Raw genomic sequence first — 16131 nt, 5'->3', positions numbered from 1 at the left:
TAGTTAGTCTTAGTTACCTACTTCATGGAATTCCTGCTCTTAAGCAGGGCTGAAGTTGCCCTCTTTTCTTGTTTAAAATTGCAATTGTTGTTTTAAGGTGTTCTGACTGATTTTCCATTCCAACTTGAATTATAAATACATAATTTTCACTTCAGGGGGTACTGAACGGTGGAGAATTCTGAGGGAGATACCTGTGCTTGCCATAATCTTTCTGAAACATCTGCTGCTGCCTATGTGCTGGAGAACAATTTACTGTATTAGGCTAATCTGAGCCAGTGAGATTTAAGTTTGGATCTAAACAATGGTCTGATTCTTGCAAGCATTGGTAGCTACCCTTAATCATAGCATTCCTGGGTAATACATAAAAAGCTTTAGCAGCCAACTTCAGTAGTAAGAACTGCCAAAAGCAGATCATTTGAAAGGTTACCAGCATAGTTTCATCCCTAAAATATAAGCATTTCTGAACCACTGGTGAAAATAATTTGGACCAGCTGGCCCTACTTAACTTGTTTGATGTATTCTAAATGAACAATGAATTTAAGTTTTATGGCATGGTGTTTACTGCAAAGGCATGACACAGAAATATCAAACACTAACTTTTTAAAAAAAACACATATAAACCATCTAGTTATTGTTTTAAGGACTTAAATAGGTTTCATTAATACAATGAAAACATACCTGGCAGAAAGTTGTTAGTATAATTTTTGAAACATTTTATCTGAAAGTTGGAGGGAACTTCAACTTACTGGTAAAGAACAAATTAACCCTAAAGAGCATCAAGAACCTTGACAGTTAACCCAGTTGTTTTTTCCTAAATCTATTCAGATGGAATGAGTTAACTTTGGTGTTTCTACATGTTTATTAGGGTTTGTTCCATTCAGTTTGTCAGTCAGGAATTTTAACTGTCACCCAAGTATTTTAGTTGCAGTTAAATTGTGCAGAGCTCTGACTCTTCAGGGCTTGTAGAATAACCTGTAGTGCTCAGAATAAATGTCCTTGCATGGCTTTTAATGCTCCCTATCCGCAATTATCTGGAGCCGCTTAAGTGGAGTAAGTAATGCATCCTGGAATCTGATTGTGCTAAGCATTAGTTTTCCCACAGGACAGGCGTGGGTATAACTCCTCTTTCAGAACAACCCTTGCCTCTGGCATTCCTGATTTGCTGTTGAACCTGTCTGCTTCCAACACGAACGTGCTAAATGGGTGCATCTGTGTCTCGTTTCAGAGCTCCATGTTTCAGACTCAGGGCAGGGCTTCCTCCCTGGAACCAGAGGTCAGTTGAAACAGGTGAGACTTCCAGCTGTGTGTTTTGGAAGGCCTCTGGTGAACTCCCTAAGTGAGCATGTAAGACAAAGGTCTCCAGGTGTTGAGACATGGATCTGTTCATGGCAAGTGACCACTGTCAGATGCTGAGGTCAGTGGCTCACCTCTGCCTCCCTGACATTTATTCTGTCAGATGCAGTGGCATGCCACAGCAGAGCTTAAAGCTGTTTGTTCCTTATTTAATGATGAGGTTCAACCGGTGTTAACATCAATGCTGCAGACTGCAGGCTGCTCTACTCCTCTTGGACTAAGAGGAGGAAAGTGACTTTGAAGCAGCAACCTTGTGTAAGTAGCTTGGCACAGCTTTTGGAAACTACTCTTCTGTAATTTGGAAGTCTCAAAGACTTACAGCAAAGCAAGTTCTGCTGTTTAGCTTGCACATTGCAAGGCACAGGAGCTACTTCGGGGTCTGCCAACATTGCTTCTGCAAGGTCCTAGGAAAACAATCTGATAAACAGGTGGGTCTGAATCATGTGGATCTGCCTTTGGCACAGCAGCCTGCAACTCTCTTCTCTAGCAAGTCGTCTATTTCACAATCAGACCTGAAGTGGGATACAAGACTAGTCAGGATAAAGATGTGGGAAAAGTTTCCTATGGAGCTACGAATGACAGTCCTTCTGCACTGCCTCTGCCCCCTATCCATGCTTACATTAGCATCTGCTGTGCTCTGGGACAGGCTCATTCTTGTGGTTTTGATATGTTGTTAGCCTCAGGAGAAGGGAGAGGAGAATGGCATGACGAACAATTTCTTGATCTTGTCATAACAGAAACAAGATGACTGGAGGCAAAACCTTGAGGCATGTCTGCTAGGAGGGGCGGTAGCTGCATATGCAGAACAAAATATTTGTGTCTATTGGGTGAAAAGGCTCCTTCCTTAAAGCGGTTCCCATTTTCTGTGTACAAAGGATCATTGTTTTTTTAGTGATACATACTATAGCCTAAGCAGAATTTCCCACAAGAAGCAGTGTGGGTGCAACACTCGTGTGTGAGCAGGCAAATGGAATTCAGCTGCCTACCCTTGCCTGCTCCTTGCTGCACATGGAGCCCAGACAAGGTAAGCAGACAGGATAAGGACACTTGACTGACCTGGCTTTTTCTGCCTTTCACCTTAACTTCAGATTTTCTTGTGCATTCAAACCCTCCTGCACCCTACTTCCTCTTATCATCTGTTATGAAGAATAATCATGAGACACCTTGTATTATAAACCTGGTTTGTGCTGGCACTCTTGATAAGACTGTAGTGCTATTACTACTCCTTGATAGCATTTCCTCCATTATCTTGCCTTGCAAGTCCTACTTTACTTTCTTGCTCCATATATACACAGGAATCTCATCATAAAAGGAAAGGAAAATTCTCAGGTGGATATGCCAGAACTTGAGGACTCCACTCCTGCTTAAGGTCATCATCTGCAGGTATCCTCAAGTATGGTAGCAGGAATCTTCTCTGTATATCCATGAAGGAAAAATCACTTACTCTTTTCATTGGTCCACTCAGCCACTCAAGTGAATTGGGTGTATCATTATTATTATTATTATACTTTTGTAGTATTATGAGCTAAGACTGAGAGGACTGTGTGCAGCCTTGAGAAAATAAAGCTTAGGGAGAGAACTTAGCACGATGTTCCAGGGGTGGTTACAAAGAAGATGGAGGGAGATTCCCTTTTAACAAGAGTGACCTGGAAAAGATGAGGGGTAAGGGGTGCTTCCAATTAGAAATGAGAAAAAACTATTCTACTAGTTGATTGTTCTTATTGTGAAAAATCTCCCCAGGGAAGTGGTGGATTCCCCAGTGTCAGACACTTGTAAGATCTAGCTGGGCAGGGTGCTGGGCCATCATGTCTAGACTGCTTTTTGCCAAGAAAGGTTGAACCAGATGCTCATTGAGGTTTCCTTCAAGCCTAGTATTGATTGAAAGTGATGATGCTTCATCTTGGATTTCTGGGAATCACAGCTGAAGTTTCAAGTCTAATTTACAATTAAAAGCAGGCACATCATCATAATCTGTTTTTTATCCAGGGACTTAATTTGTCAGTCTTATGATTCAGAATTTGAGTCACTGAAGCACCAGGTTCCCTAGGAGAGGAGGGAATGTCATCCCATGTTGAGCAGAAATCCTAGTGGTAAGAACAAGCTGCCATGAGCATCAGTATTTTTAAAATGCGAGTCTGTGGTGATAAGTTACGTGATCTTTGGGTAAAAAGACGCAGCAAGATTTCTTGTTAGCTGGCAGATCTGGAAGAATTTAAGATGTAAGGTACTATTCTCTATCGAGGTCAGTCTTAAAGTTATATCTGGTTGTTCAGGGTATTTATTTAAATGAATTCAAGTAGGAGATTAAATGATCTCCCTCTTAAGTGTTTAAATAAGTAGGGGGGATGCTTGCAGATTAAATGTTGCCTACAAAAACTATTTCATTGGGGTTTTTCCCCTGAAGGCTTGTAGGTTTCATAATCTGTCACTTTTCAGTGTTTTGTCTTAACTTGGATACTTCCCAGTTTTGAAAATTTATCTGTTTAAGAAAAATAATTAAGAACCAGCTTGTTAAGTACCTCTTAACTTAAACGTTTCTTTGGTTGAATCATAGTGTCGTAGCACTTCTCCAATTTCCAAACTTTACTCACTCCCAGATAACTCTCCCAGCCTGCCATCTGTGAGCAGTTTATTTTGTGAGGTGGAAGGAAGCTGTTAGCAGCTCGGAGAACCTGTGCTGGCACAATGTGTCAGTGTACTCGGAAAATGCATGATTAATGGTGTGATAACAGCCAGGGCAGCACTTTCCCAGCCTACTTTCACAGCTCTGTCCGCCCAGTGCTTCTTTCAGTGTTCTTGTTCTGGAAAAAACAGCAATCTTCTCTGATGGTTGAAAACAGCTATTTGAGCAGTGTAAACACTTGGAAGGGTTAGCCTGTGCCTCAGGGATTTCTGATTCAGGGCACCAAATAGATCAGAATGGTGTTAGCTTTTTAACACTAAAAGCATTCATTTGGAAAATGTAAATGGTTATAAAAAGGAAGCATGTATTGTATCTTTTATTCTGGAGACAGTTAAATTAAGGATGCTTTAGAGCAGTAGGTTGTGATGACCTTTTTTTATAGGTGCAGTATAAAAAATTGAAGGATGGATTTAATACAGCTTCTTTCCAGCCTGCTTCTTGAAAACAGGCACAGAACTTCAGAACTCTTCACCAGTGTAGAGTGAGTCTCTTTTAGGAATTGTCCAAATGTATCACCTGCACAGCGACCGATGCAGTTCTTCATACATTATTTGATCCTAACAGTGCCAAGAGAAGAGGAAAAGGACCTCAGACAGTGGTAAAAAAATACACAATATTCACAATATTTAAAAGTGACTTTGTGTATTATTTAAGCAAGTGAAACAAACCAGCTCTGTGAGTCACTAGCTGCATTTTAAAATATTTACAAACAAAAACATAAATAAGGCAAACCCCGCACTACCCTGGCTCATAAATGAGGGAGAGTCACCAATGGTGTGCAATTCCTAGAGGCCTCAGGCAAAGTTCTTGCAGTTCCTGTTGCCATGCTAGGTTAGATGGCAGCTTCACTGAGAAGGCACTGCCCTCTTCACCACAGGAGCTGCTGAATTGACACTTTCCTCCCCCATCTAGTTCTGCACAATGAACAGACAAGATCATCCTTTGCTAGTCTAACTTAACTGTTCCTTAACCCTTTTTGCTGGTCACTCAAAATGAGTTTTGAGGATCAGAGTACTTCCACTGAAATACCCGGCTTCAGAAGGTGATGTATTCACAGCTTAAAGAATTATTTCTGTTTATCTTGAGTCAACCAAATAAACCAAACACAGAGATGTGTATGGGATAGAAGAGGTAGATGCACTAGATCAGTAAGATGCAGCTTTTTTAGCCTTTTTAAATTTTCCAGTATCATAGCACGGTCTGTAGTTTTTCTCAGACTGAATTTGCCTAGCAGATAGGAACTGGCAGCTGGAAACGGGAGGTAAGTATCTTGTACTGCAACAGATATTTCAAAATACCTGACATGTCTTCAGATTAATATAATTGAAATACAGAACTCTCAGACACATGGATATTTAAGCTGCCTTTGAGATGCAGAATAACATTTGGTTAACCAGAAGGAATATGTTCTAATACTTAACAATCATTGCTAGGTTAGAGGAGATGTTTTAAATTTTTGTGGCTGTTTGCTTAGTGATTAGCAAAGGGAAAACAACAGCCAACATCATCCTTAAAGGTTCTTGGAGCCAAAGATTACCTTTAATTTTATGAAAGGTCACTGACCACCAAAATACAATAAAAATGAAAGGAAATAGTTTACTAACTTCTGTCTAGTTCTACATGTGAATACATTAATGTATTCTGGCTGCAGTACAGTACACTCTTGGCCACACATGGAGACCTAGACATAGGCTCTGCAATAGTAGCAATTCCTATATATTAACTTCAAAATTATAGTAATTAAGATGACTGAACAGCTTTCCTTTCAGTCATTAAAAGGAAAAGGGCATAAGGAAACATTTACAACAAACCTCCTTAACAAATATAAATAATGAAAACAGTGATAAAGAATAGTGTTTTATATCCCATCTCAAATTTACATCTCTTGCACATCAACAGAAAAGACTGAGCATCTTTGTGTGTCATCATCACAGGGGAGGAAAAGTTGTGGCAGGATGTGGTGCACTCTGAAGGCCTTGACTTCTACACTGAAAGCTCAGCAGACATAAGAGCTTAGGGCCAGGTTAATAATCAATCTGGAAATGTCAATGAAGTCCAAGGCACCACACTAAAAAGTAACCTTGGTATCTTGGTAAGCCATCTACATACAGTGCATCATCTGCAGCTGAAAAGGGAGGCTTTGGTTTCTGACCTTAACACAAACATCAGATTTGTTTAATGTAGAAACAGGTACTGTCAGTTTGAAATCCATCTAAGGATGCTGCAACCTTAACCATTCCCACCAGTCTCCAGCATCAGAAGAGTGTCCTTCCTAAGGGAGCAATGAGCTTTGCATACTCGAATATTGCCTTACCTGTTTGGATACTGAAGACTTCACTTTCCTGAAAGCTTCTTCAAAGTGTTTATGAGAAATCTTGATTTCTCCTTAAAGAACAAAACATAATAAATTACTAAAATTGCAGACAAGTGACAAGCAAGCAACTGTTGCATGTATTTCAAGGCAGCATTCATGAAACCTAACTAACTGAATTCCATAACCTTTCTGGAAGTGAATCCCTCAAATTCTGCTGCTTCCACTTCTGGGCTTTTTTTTTTTTTTTTTACATAAAGTCAATATTAAACTTCCCTGTTATTTAAGAAGTACTTAGAAGACATTTTGCTATCATTCCAATTCTACTCAATTTCTAAGTAATTGGCTTCATTTCATTGTGTTCTCTGGCATTACACAGAAGTGATGAAAGCTTTCACTGCTACAACTGCCTATGTTTAAGTTTATGCAAATTACCTTTTTGACCTTAATGCAGCTATCCACAGTAATTATTCCTAATAATAACCTTTTGAACAGGTTTTCTTACTATGTTAAAACATAAGCATACATCAAATAAGTAATGGATTCCTCTGCTCTCACAAGGAAGTACCTTGCTTAATCTGCATTTAAAAATCCTAAAATGTCACTACATAAAGATTAGTTACCAGCTACGATTATGCACAGGTACCAGATATGTCAGAAATACAAACTGTAGTTTTGTTTGGTGCATTATTTTCATCTCTTTCATTAGATTGATTATTGCTTTTATTTCCACCTCTGCCACATGAAATGGGATGTGCCAACATGAAAAAACTCTTAACATTCATATATTTTGAGTCTGAGTTGAAGAAAAATCTTCTGCTGATATACTAAAAGACTAAAATGCAAATGGAAGATACTAAATAAAAAATGAAATATACATTGTCTAAGGTATTAAGCAGAACAGCAAATAGCCTATAGTTATTACCTGGGTTAAAGGTAAAGATGAAGGTTAAATTTCACTGAACTAAACATAAAACCTCACTGCTCTCTCATCTCACTTCTCTGGAGCTCATGGTCAACATTCCTATTACTACATAAAGTTATACCTAGAAACTTTGAAGATGCAAGTTTAAAATATCAGGAATTTAACGTATTTCCCCAAGGAAATGCTATTTACAGTAAGAAAAAAGTTCAAAGGTTCAAACTGGGACTTTCCCAGAAGACAGATAACTTAGACTGAGTCATTAAAACTCCATGAAACAATAAAATAAAGCTATGAGAATTTAATTTTGCTTTCACTTTTGTTTTTAAGCATGTAATTTTTAATCAAACTTCAACAATGCTACAGGGAGAGAGAAAGTCTCCTGCTAGGTAGCAGACCTCTCACTGCAAGTAAGTTAGACTACTTCATGTTTATTATGTGATAAAAGCTTGTCCAAAGCTTGATCATGTAGAAAATGTAGCTGTGAATAATCTAGACCTTGGCTACTTTCTTCAACACACTTTGTCTCGATTTCTAATGACAAAACCAGTTAGTCTGAATAAGTAAGTACAAATACTTTTATTGTTTAAAACCATTTATATTGTTAAATTAAAATAATGAAGTCCATCAACAGGTACAATCTTTTAAAAATAAGACAATGTACTTAAAACGCTAAAAATGAAACTGGAGTTTTCCTATTTACATAGATGAGTGAGGGATACATGGTTCTTATCAAACAAGGACCATTGAATTTGCTTTTCAAATTCAATGGCAAAGATGCAAAACTTTATTCTCACTTGTTAAACCACATTTGCTCTTAACTGCTTTAACAAAAAGCCTCATAGATTCTGTGCTTAGGATCAGCCTTACAGACTGCAGGTGATGGGGGATCACTGGCTCTCTCTTATAAAAAATTCTATTATTTCTTATATCCTGTACATTCTGTGCAACTAGATTTGTTTGAAATAAATACATGGGATTAAGCTAAACAGGTGAGTTAAGATGGGAATGGGAAGAAGTCAATGGGAAGAAGTAACCAGGAACACATGGTGTTCCAAAGTTTCTGAGGAAAAGTTTCTGACAGAAACTGCAGAGCTGTAGGGTGGGTCCTACTCTGGCAGTGGAGCTGAAGCCACTTTTATGCACCATGTTCAGTGGTTTGGAAAAGGGAGGCAGAAGTGAAACTCCAAGTTTGCAAATGACAGTGAACCTTTCTGGGCATTCAGTGCTGGCCCAATGATAAGGAAATCCAGGGGTACTACAGAAAAGTGGAAATCTGCCCAGTTGTTAGGAACTTCCCCTACAAACTTCTGTATCTGGCAATTCTCAGCTCTAGTGACTAACATGATCAGCTTGCCTAGGCCTGTTCAGATTAGCAGTAGAATTTCTGAGTTCTCCTACGAAGTATCACAAAAAGGATACCTTTCCATTTCACTTTCTAAAAGTACTTTCAAACACCACTGCCAAGCGTTAAAAAACCACACCCCTGATTTTATTCCAGAGGGAAAATATCAGGTATAACAAGAAGTTGCAACAGTTTCACAAGAATAGAAAGGAGCAGCCCAGACTCAAAGGACACTCGGCACCCATGCACAGCCAAGCAGAGCGTGGGAGGGCAGGCAGCTGTGCATGTCTTCAACAATAAAGGAAGAAAATCCCCAGTCTTATCTTGAAGATAAAAATGAAGAGGGTCTCAGATAAGAGACCAACTCACATGTTTTCATAGCACTCAGGGCTGACATCTTGCCAACCCAAGGACAGACAAGCAAGCAGCTGCTATAAACATGCAAATCAAGCTGTACATATATTATGGACTTGCTGGCTGCCTACACATTCACACAGTCAGTGCTTAGGCTGCAATCCTAACTGTGAAGGCTGAATTCAAGAGATGAACAGCTTTGAATAAAGTCTGCTGTATTCTGAACAATTATAAAAATGACCAGGATAAATTCAGAAATTTCTACCTCAAATCAAGAGTTTTAGCCAGTTACAACAAGCAAAATGGGTAACCAAGTCATACAACAGGGAAGGTTTTTATAGCTCGGAGTTTTTTCCTTTAGGTGAACATGCCTGTTGCCTCAGAACAGGGAATACAAACGGTGTGCTCTGGTAATTTACTGTTGCTAAAAACCAGCTAAGATTGGATAGGTACTAGATCAAAAAGAATTATTCAAAGCCATTAAAATACCAGTGTTGCTCTTAGAAATCAGGGGCATAAGGAAAGCCTATGATATTTTCCAAGGACATAATCTGAAAAGTCACACTTCCATTTTAGCTTTGCATTTTGGCTTAAAGATAAAACAACAAACAAAATTACTGGGAAGAAATCTAAACAGACAGGCATTTTATATAAAAGCTTCAATCTATAATTTAAAAATCCCTACAAAAATACAACTTAAACCAGCAGTTCAGACAGATAATAAAAGGGCAGAGATTGTACTTGAATCAATTTGTAACTCCCTGGTAAAGTGTTGGCAAGAGGCACTGATGAGCTAAGCACCAAAGATCAAAAGTGACACAGATTTTCCCAACTCCATCACTGCTGGATGTACGTGTTCAGTTACACAACACAGCTGGGTGCCAAAGGTAGGAAATCAGGGAATGTGCAGTTTACAATCCTCCTCCAAATACCGTCCTCCAATTACATCAGCATAATTAGTCTTTGGTAGTAACAGGGAAAATTGGCAAAGGGGTATTTAGTCTAGAAAATAATCAGTTTATATAACCATTTAACAGAAACTTTTCTTTAAGGTTGCAACCTTCAGTTCTTTAAAAATAAGAATTACGCTGACTTCTAGCATAACCATTTTTCCTGTACCTTCCCCTCCCTCCCCTTATGTGACTTAATTTTTGTACGGCTCAGAAGTCAATCAACCGATGATGTACAGCTCTCACAGACTTATGCTTGTCTCCAAATGTGTAAAATACTTTCTATTCCATTTATCTTGGCACTTTTCATTAAGAGTTTCTTTTAAAATCTTTCTTACCCTTCTTGCTTTGAGTATTCTGCAGGGCCATTTCCTGTCTCAAGGCACAAATGGAAGCTTCACGCACGAGAGCTGAAAGGTCTGCCCCTCTAGGGATACAAACAACAGGTTATCTGGGGATAAATTTGGGTTATGCTGATGGCATATAGAAAGATAAGACAGTAAAAATGGCATAAAAATTTGGCTGTGCTGTCACAAAGTTTCATCTTAAGAACATTGGGAAGAGGCCTGATGATTATGCAGTCTGCAGCCTTCATTATAGAGTAATGCCCTTCAGATTTTAGCCACAAATTAGGATCAAATTAATGAGAAACAAGGGAAGAGGCAAAACTCCCATTCAGCAGTTTTGAAAATGCCAAAGGGTTGATTAATACTGTGCCACTTCTTGGGAACCTAACTTCTTTTTTTATAAATTTTATGAAAGATACAAATGAAATCCCTCACCATTACAAAAAAGAGTTGCTCAAAGCTGCATCAATAGTAAAGTTAACATGCTCTTAAAAAATTAGTATCCACAAAACATGGTCAGACCAGTTTAAGAATTTCTTTCCAGTTTCCTGCAACTTGAACAGCTGGAACTTTTCACATGTCTTTTAGCTGGTGAAAGTCATTGAATCAAAAAAAAAAAAAAAATTCAAAATCAACTCCCCATGTTTCATTTGGGGGTACTAGGTATAAAGTACTTAAAAATCAAAACCCCAACCAGGTAAAACAAAAAGCCCAAATAAACCAAAACCAAAGACATCAAAACCCAAACACACACAAAACCCCCAAACTCAAAATACAGATAAACACAAGTATCAAAAAACCCACAACCAAACAACAAAATCTCAAAAAAAACCCCCACAAATACCCCACAACAACATACCAAACCAAAACCCCTGCACACTGAACAAAAAAAACACTGGACTATAAAGCAGTGAGTGAAAGGTGTACAAAGGTGTAGAAAGAATGAAAGAACTCTTTCCCAAGTAATATTGAGGCAAGCAGCCTGTCATAAACTTTATCTTTCATGAACTCCATAAAAACATGGAGTATTACTAAATTATTAACTAGCTTAAAGGTTTTTAAGTTTTATGGACCATAACTGCAAATTATTCTGAAGATTATGGTCATCAAGCTTTTCCTGAAGCCACACATTGCTATTCCCAAAGCACAAGCTGAAATGGGCCTTTATTACTACGTCAAACAGATGGCTCTCAACTCTGTGACAGAACAAGTTGGTTATGGCTGTTTAGCCAATTTGCTTTCATCACCTTTGTGTATGGACTCACAACTTAAAGAGGGCTCTTTGTTCCTCAGATGATGCAAGAATTAAAAAATAAAACCAAAGAAAACGAACATGCCTCCACTGTTTTGTATTTGCAATGTAAGGACTATTCCAAATGAAGAAGACTTTAGCATCCATATATCCTATCAACTTCTTGGAAAAAAGCACGAGGGGAAGCAAAAAAATACCCTAAGGGAAAAGGTTTATCAAGTTAAGAAACCCTCTTAATAATAGCAGCAAAACACAGCTGATCATGCATCAAAGACTGCTGGCACTGCACATGAAGTATGAAAGTCAAAACCAGAAGATACTCACGTGTAGCAATCACAGTGCTGACTGTAAGCAATGTCCTCCAGGCTCACATCACTATCTAGGGGAGGCCGGGTGCCATCCTACAGGAGTTGAGGTAAGGAAAAAGAGAAGGTAAGAAAACATATTTTTTTAACATCTGCCATCCCTGAAGTGATGAAGTTTCTTTAATCAGGAATCATATAGGGGCCTGACAAGTTTCCTGCAATGTCAACAAATATAAGTATTTTTAATCTCAAACTGGCAAGAAGGATAATCAGCCTTAAAACCATTTAATTAGAAAATGTTAAGCAATGGTAAATTTTAACTTGCCACCCACAGATTAGATTTTCTCTAAGGAAATGATGGCCAGCCTGCCCCAAGGCATTGTAACACTAACACTATTCCATATGTGGGCTTATTTTTAATAATAGTTGGTTGCTTCAGCAGCTTGTTTAGCTGAACTTCCTCTAGTGTTACTGTGTGTTGAAATCAAACAGCTAAGTAATAGGCAAGCTAGTTTAGTCTTATCACCTTTAAGACTAAATTAATTGTCTATCTTTTATATTCTGGATATAAATTTTCAAATTCAGAGAAGTTTTCTATTTAGATTTCATAGGAGTTTAGATAAACTAGATTTTTGGACACTACTTTTCCATATTATTACCGCTTTTGCCAGAAAGATTCTAGAAGTGGTTTCTTTTGTTACTATTTTTGCATCTCCAACAGCAAAAGTCTTAAATGACATAAATGGTATTTGAAACTAGCCAACAAAATTTCCAAACACTGTAAGCTTGGAGATCCTCCTGTTACCCTGAGACAACAGTAAACTATTATCATGATAGTACAGAGATTCAAGATGTCTCTTTGATCAAACAATATCTGAGTTTTGACAGGAAAGAACACTTTTATGATATAATGATACATTTCTGCCAGATACTCATTTGACAGAAATGTACAAATTCAAATAAATACTTTCTGACTCCTTCAGAGGAACTCATATACTGCATATCTACAATACCTTCAAGAGAAAAAAATAAAATGTATAGTACCTGGCAAGTTAAAATATTTGAATACTTAATAGACAGTGGAACTGTCAAGGACTAGGCAGAGTAAGGAAACAATCCTGAATGAATCTTTAACAGTTAGAAAGGGAGAAAAATCCAGAACAGCACCACAACAAAAAGATAAAGGAGCAGCCTGATTTGAAAACATCCTGAGAGACTTCAACCTGTAAACAAGGAAGCTTCATACAATTTCATATGGGATACTTTAGTAATTCTTATAGAAAATTGCAAGCCAGAGAGGCACCTCCTCTGCTAAAAAGAATTGTTTAACCTATTGCTTTGTGCAGCAAATACACTGGGCATTTTTGCTCTCCCTGCTCTGGTGCCAAGCCCTGTGCAGCAGAGGAGCTTGATGCAGCTTCCAGGAATGATTAAGTATAAAAGTAACTGAAACATGTGAAGACAGGCTTCTCTTGCATAATGTGCATAATTGGGAATGACTGATTTGTACAAGTTAACTGAAATAAAAGTCTTTCACAACAAAGCTTCAACCCACATTTAGACTGTCTTCCTGACAACCTGTTCCTCCCCCAGGTCCTTTTTCCACCCCTCATGGGTGCATTTCTAAGCGTCTATGTTTTTATTCAGCAAAGATTCTGCTTCCACATGCTGTGCATGTATTCCTTGGAGATTCCTGGGAATGCATACCATCATTCAGAAGCCACTGACATCTGCACCAAACATTTTGTTTTCTCTGGCCTTGAGCAAATATGTTCTCAAATTTTCACACTTCCTCACCTAGAATGCATGGATGAATTGTGACAATAAAGTTTTTCAATTCATTTAACACATTTTCCTCTCTTCCTACTCCATGTTCTTCTTTCACACAACTCCTCCACATCTTTAAAGATTTAACTCTTCATTCACCACAAGGATTTGTAATCAAAATAATCAGACTAGTGTGAATTAAGCATGCATGAAAGCATCTTGCATACAAAAAGCATGATAAACAACATGATAACCAGTGACAGGATCCACAGAAACCAAGCTGATAAACACTGTGCAATGTGTTCTTGCTGTCAAGAACTCCCATAAGCAGATAGGGTCACATCAAAGCTGATGTCAGCAGAAGACAAAAATTTTCTGGCAGTGGGATAATAACAGGGTTACCACATCCCATTGCCACTCCTCTTGGTGTTATCCCAACAGGAAGATAGGATTGTAGGCAGGCACAAAGATTCCCAGGAGAAGGGAGCATTTCAGTGACCTCGCCCAGGATTTATGGCAGCAAATGCAATTCTGAACTTGATTCGTGATGGGAAACTGCAAACAGTTCTCCCTAACAACCAGCTGGTCATTGGCAGACACGAAGAAGCCAAAAGGTGAAGTGAGGACTCACTACAGTTCCTTGTCCTCAGTGTTGCCCATGAGTGATCCTGCCCTTGCCAGGTGGGTTCGTGTATCTTGGTGACTACACGTGGCTGTGAGAGTCTGAGCAAGGGAAACCAGTGAGAATGAGAGAAATCAGCTCTGTTTAATCCACCTTTGCTCCAGTGAAGGAAGCAAAGCACCAAGCTCTGCTACACTGTTCCCCTACACCCCTAATTACCTTTAAAAATATATCTGCTAAAATAAAAATCACAATTCCTTACAGTATTCACAGATGTTACACTCAATTTCTCTCAACATCTCATGAAGAACATTAAGAACAGGGTTGTAAAAAGTATTAACTGAAGTATTTCTGTAAAACTTAGAAACAACAAAATGGTCTACTGCAAATATCAAATGGGGGAACACTTAATCTATTTTCAACCACGAATTAATGAACAGAACAAATGAAGGAAAGTTTAACATCCTGAATTTCTAATGAGAGGTCACCCTATGAACATCCATTTTGGCATGAAAGAACAGGTTGGAACAAGTCCTCACTTTCTGAATTCTGAATCAACTATAGTCTATACACAACAACTTTAAGGTTATGCAAGTCTGAATTATCCTTTATTACAGATACACTACACAATTTTTGCCAGACTTCTCATAATGTTATCTTTCCTCTATAGAAAAGACTTTGTCTCCTTTGCAGCTAAAAGAAAGATCTGATAGAATACCTGGTCATAACAATCAACGTTATTCTACTGGAAAAAAGAAGGAAATATCCACGTAATTCATAATGCTATTTATGTTCTTTTATAAGGCCTTGACTCTTGCTGTGCCATAATTGGAGAAACACTCACAGAATTCTGTAGTCCAAGTCCCTGAAGTGGCAGATTGTGCTGTCCACCACAGGGAGGACCCATGAAGGCACAGATTGTCCATTTCCACATTTACTTGAACATACAACCTCAATCATCACAAGCTTCTTTTAATCCTAAAGCAAATTAGGTGTCACAACTACTGTTGAGCAAATACAGATGGAGCTTGTGAATCATTCTGCTGAATGTCTGGAACCCCCCAAAAAAGCTTACAAAACACTTCTAGGCCTATTACTCACTCAGATAAGAATCTTTAATTAAATCTGTTCAAACTGTGACTATAAGGTCAGCGACTTCCATGTTTAACAGGTCTGCTTTACTCAACATTCATCAGCCCCTTGCAGTCCCAGAGCAAATTTAACAGCAGATGGGCTGAGGGATTATTTTTATGACCTCATGGAAAAGCTGAAAGTGTTTAATGAGACAGGATTCTGCAATTCTTTGTAATGTTTAATTTGTCTAACATCATTCCACCAAGCTTCAAGATTAAGGATATAGTTCCAAATACTCACTTTGGTGATGGTCTTTAAAATAGCAAGTCGATCTTCAGGTGGTGGCAAACCCACATAGAGTGTTTTATCCAGCCTACCAGGACGCAGGATAGCTGGGTCAATTATATCTTTGGGAGAGGAAAAATAGAAAATAATTAATCCAGAAATGAGATACACCCTTGGGAACATCTGCACATGAGAAGGAATACATGCATATTTGTACCAAGACTCAAAGAAGCATTTGTGCCATGACTGAAGCTCTGAGCAATTAAAGGAGCTGATTTAAAAAGTTTCATTTTTGTCAGTCTCTAACACTCAATACAATTAAGCCACATCTGATCAATGATGGCTCATAAATACTAGGTTCATCTCTTCAGATAAGAAGACAAATCTATTTGGCAATACAGAATTAGAACATTTTTGCTGAGGAATTCCACATTAATTATTAGCAGTTCCTTCTACTGGAAGGAACTCTACCCAAAGGGACAATGATAAGTCAAGCAAAACAAGCACACAGGGTCAATCACAACCATCCATATGCAAACTGAATTAATGGTCATTTGCATT

At 38.3% G+C, this 16131-nt stretch overlaps 1 protein-coding gene across 2 annotated transcripts in view; it reads right to left on the bottom strand.

Annotated features, from left to right (window-relative positions):
* Window positions 1-4320: 4320 nt before the first annotated feature.
* Window positions 4321-16131, bottom strand: part of NVL (nuclear VCP like) — a 38251-nt gene continuing 26440 nt past the window's right edge. For both annotated transcript variants that reach the window (XM_012572379.5, XM_072927493.1), the window contains exons 19-23: window positions 15586-15692; window positions 11842-11918; window positions 10257-10345; window positions 6351-6421; window positions 4321-4593 (exon numbers count right to left, since the gene is read on the bottom strand). In XM_012572379.5, the coding sequence (XP_012427833.4) occupies window positions 4549-4593; window positions 6351-6421; window positions 10257-10345; window positions 11842-11918; window positions 15586-15692 (389 nt within the window). In that variant the 3' untranslated portion in view covers window positions 4321-4548. The remainder of the gene's footprint in view (window positions 4594-6350; window positions 6422-10256; window positions 10346-11841; window positions 11919-15585; window positions 15693-16131) is intronic.

The sequence above is a fragment of the Taeniopygia guttata genome, chromosome 3, assembly GCF_048771995.1.
Source record: "Taeniopygia guttata chromosome 3, bTaeGut7.mat, whole genome shotgun sequence".
Classification (NCBI taxonomy): domain Eukaryota; kingdom Metazoa; phylum Chordata; class Aves; order Passeriformes; family Estrildidae; genus Taeniopygia; species Taeniopygia guttata.
This window is presented reverse-complemented; position numbering and strand designations above follow the sequence as displayed.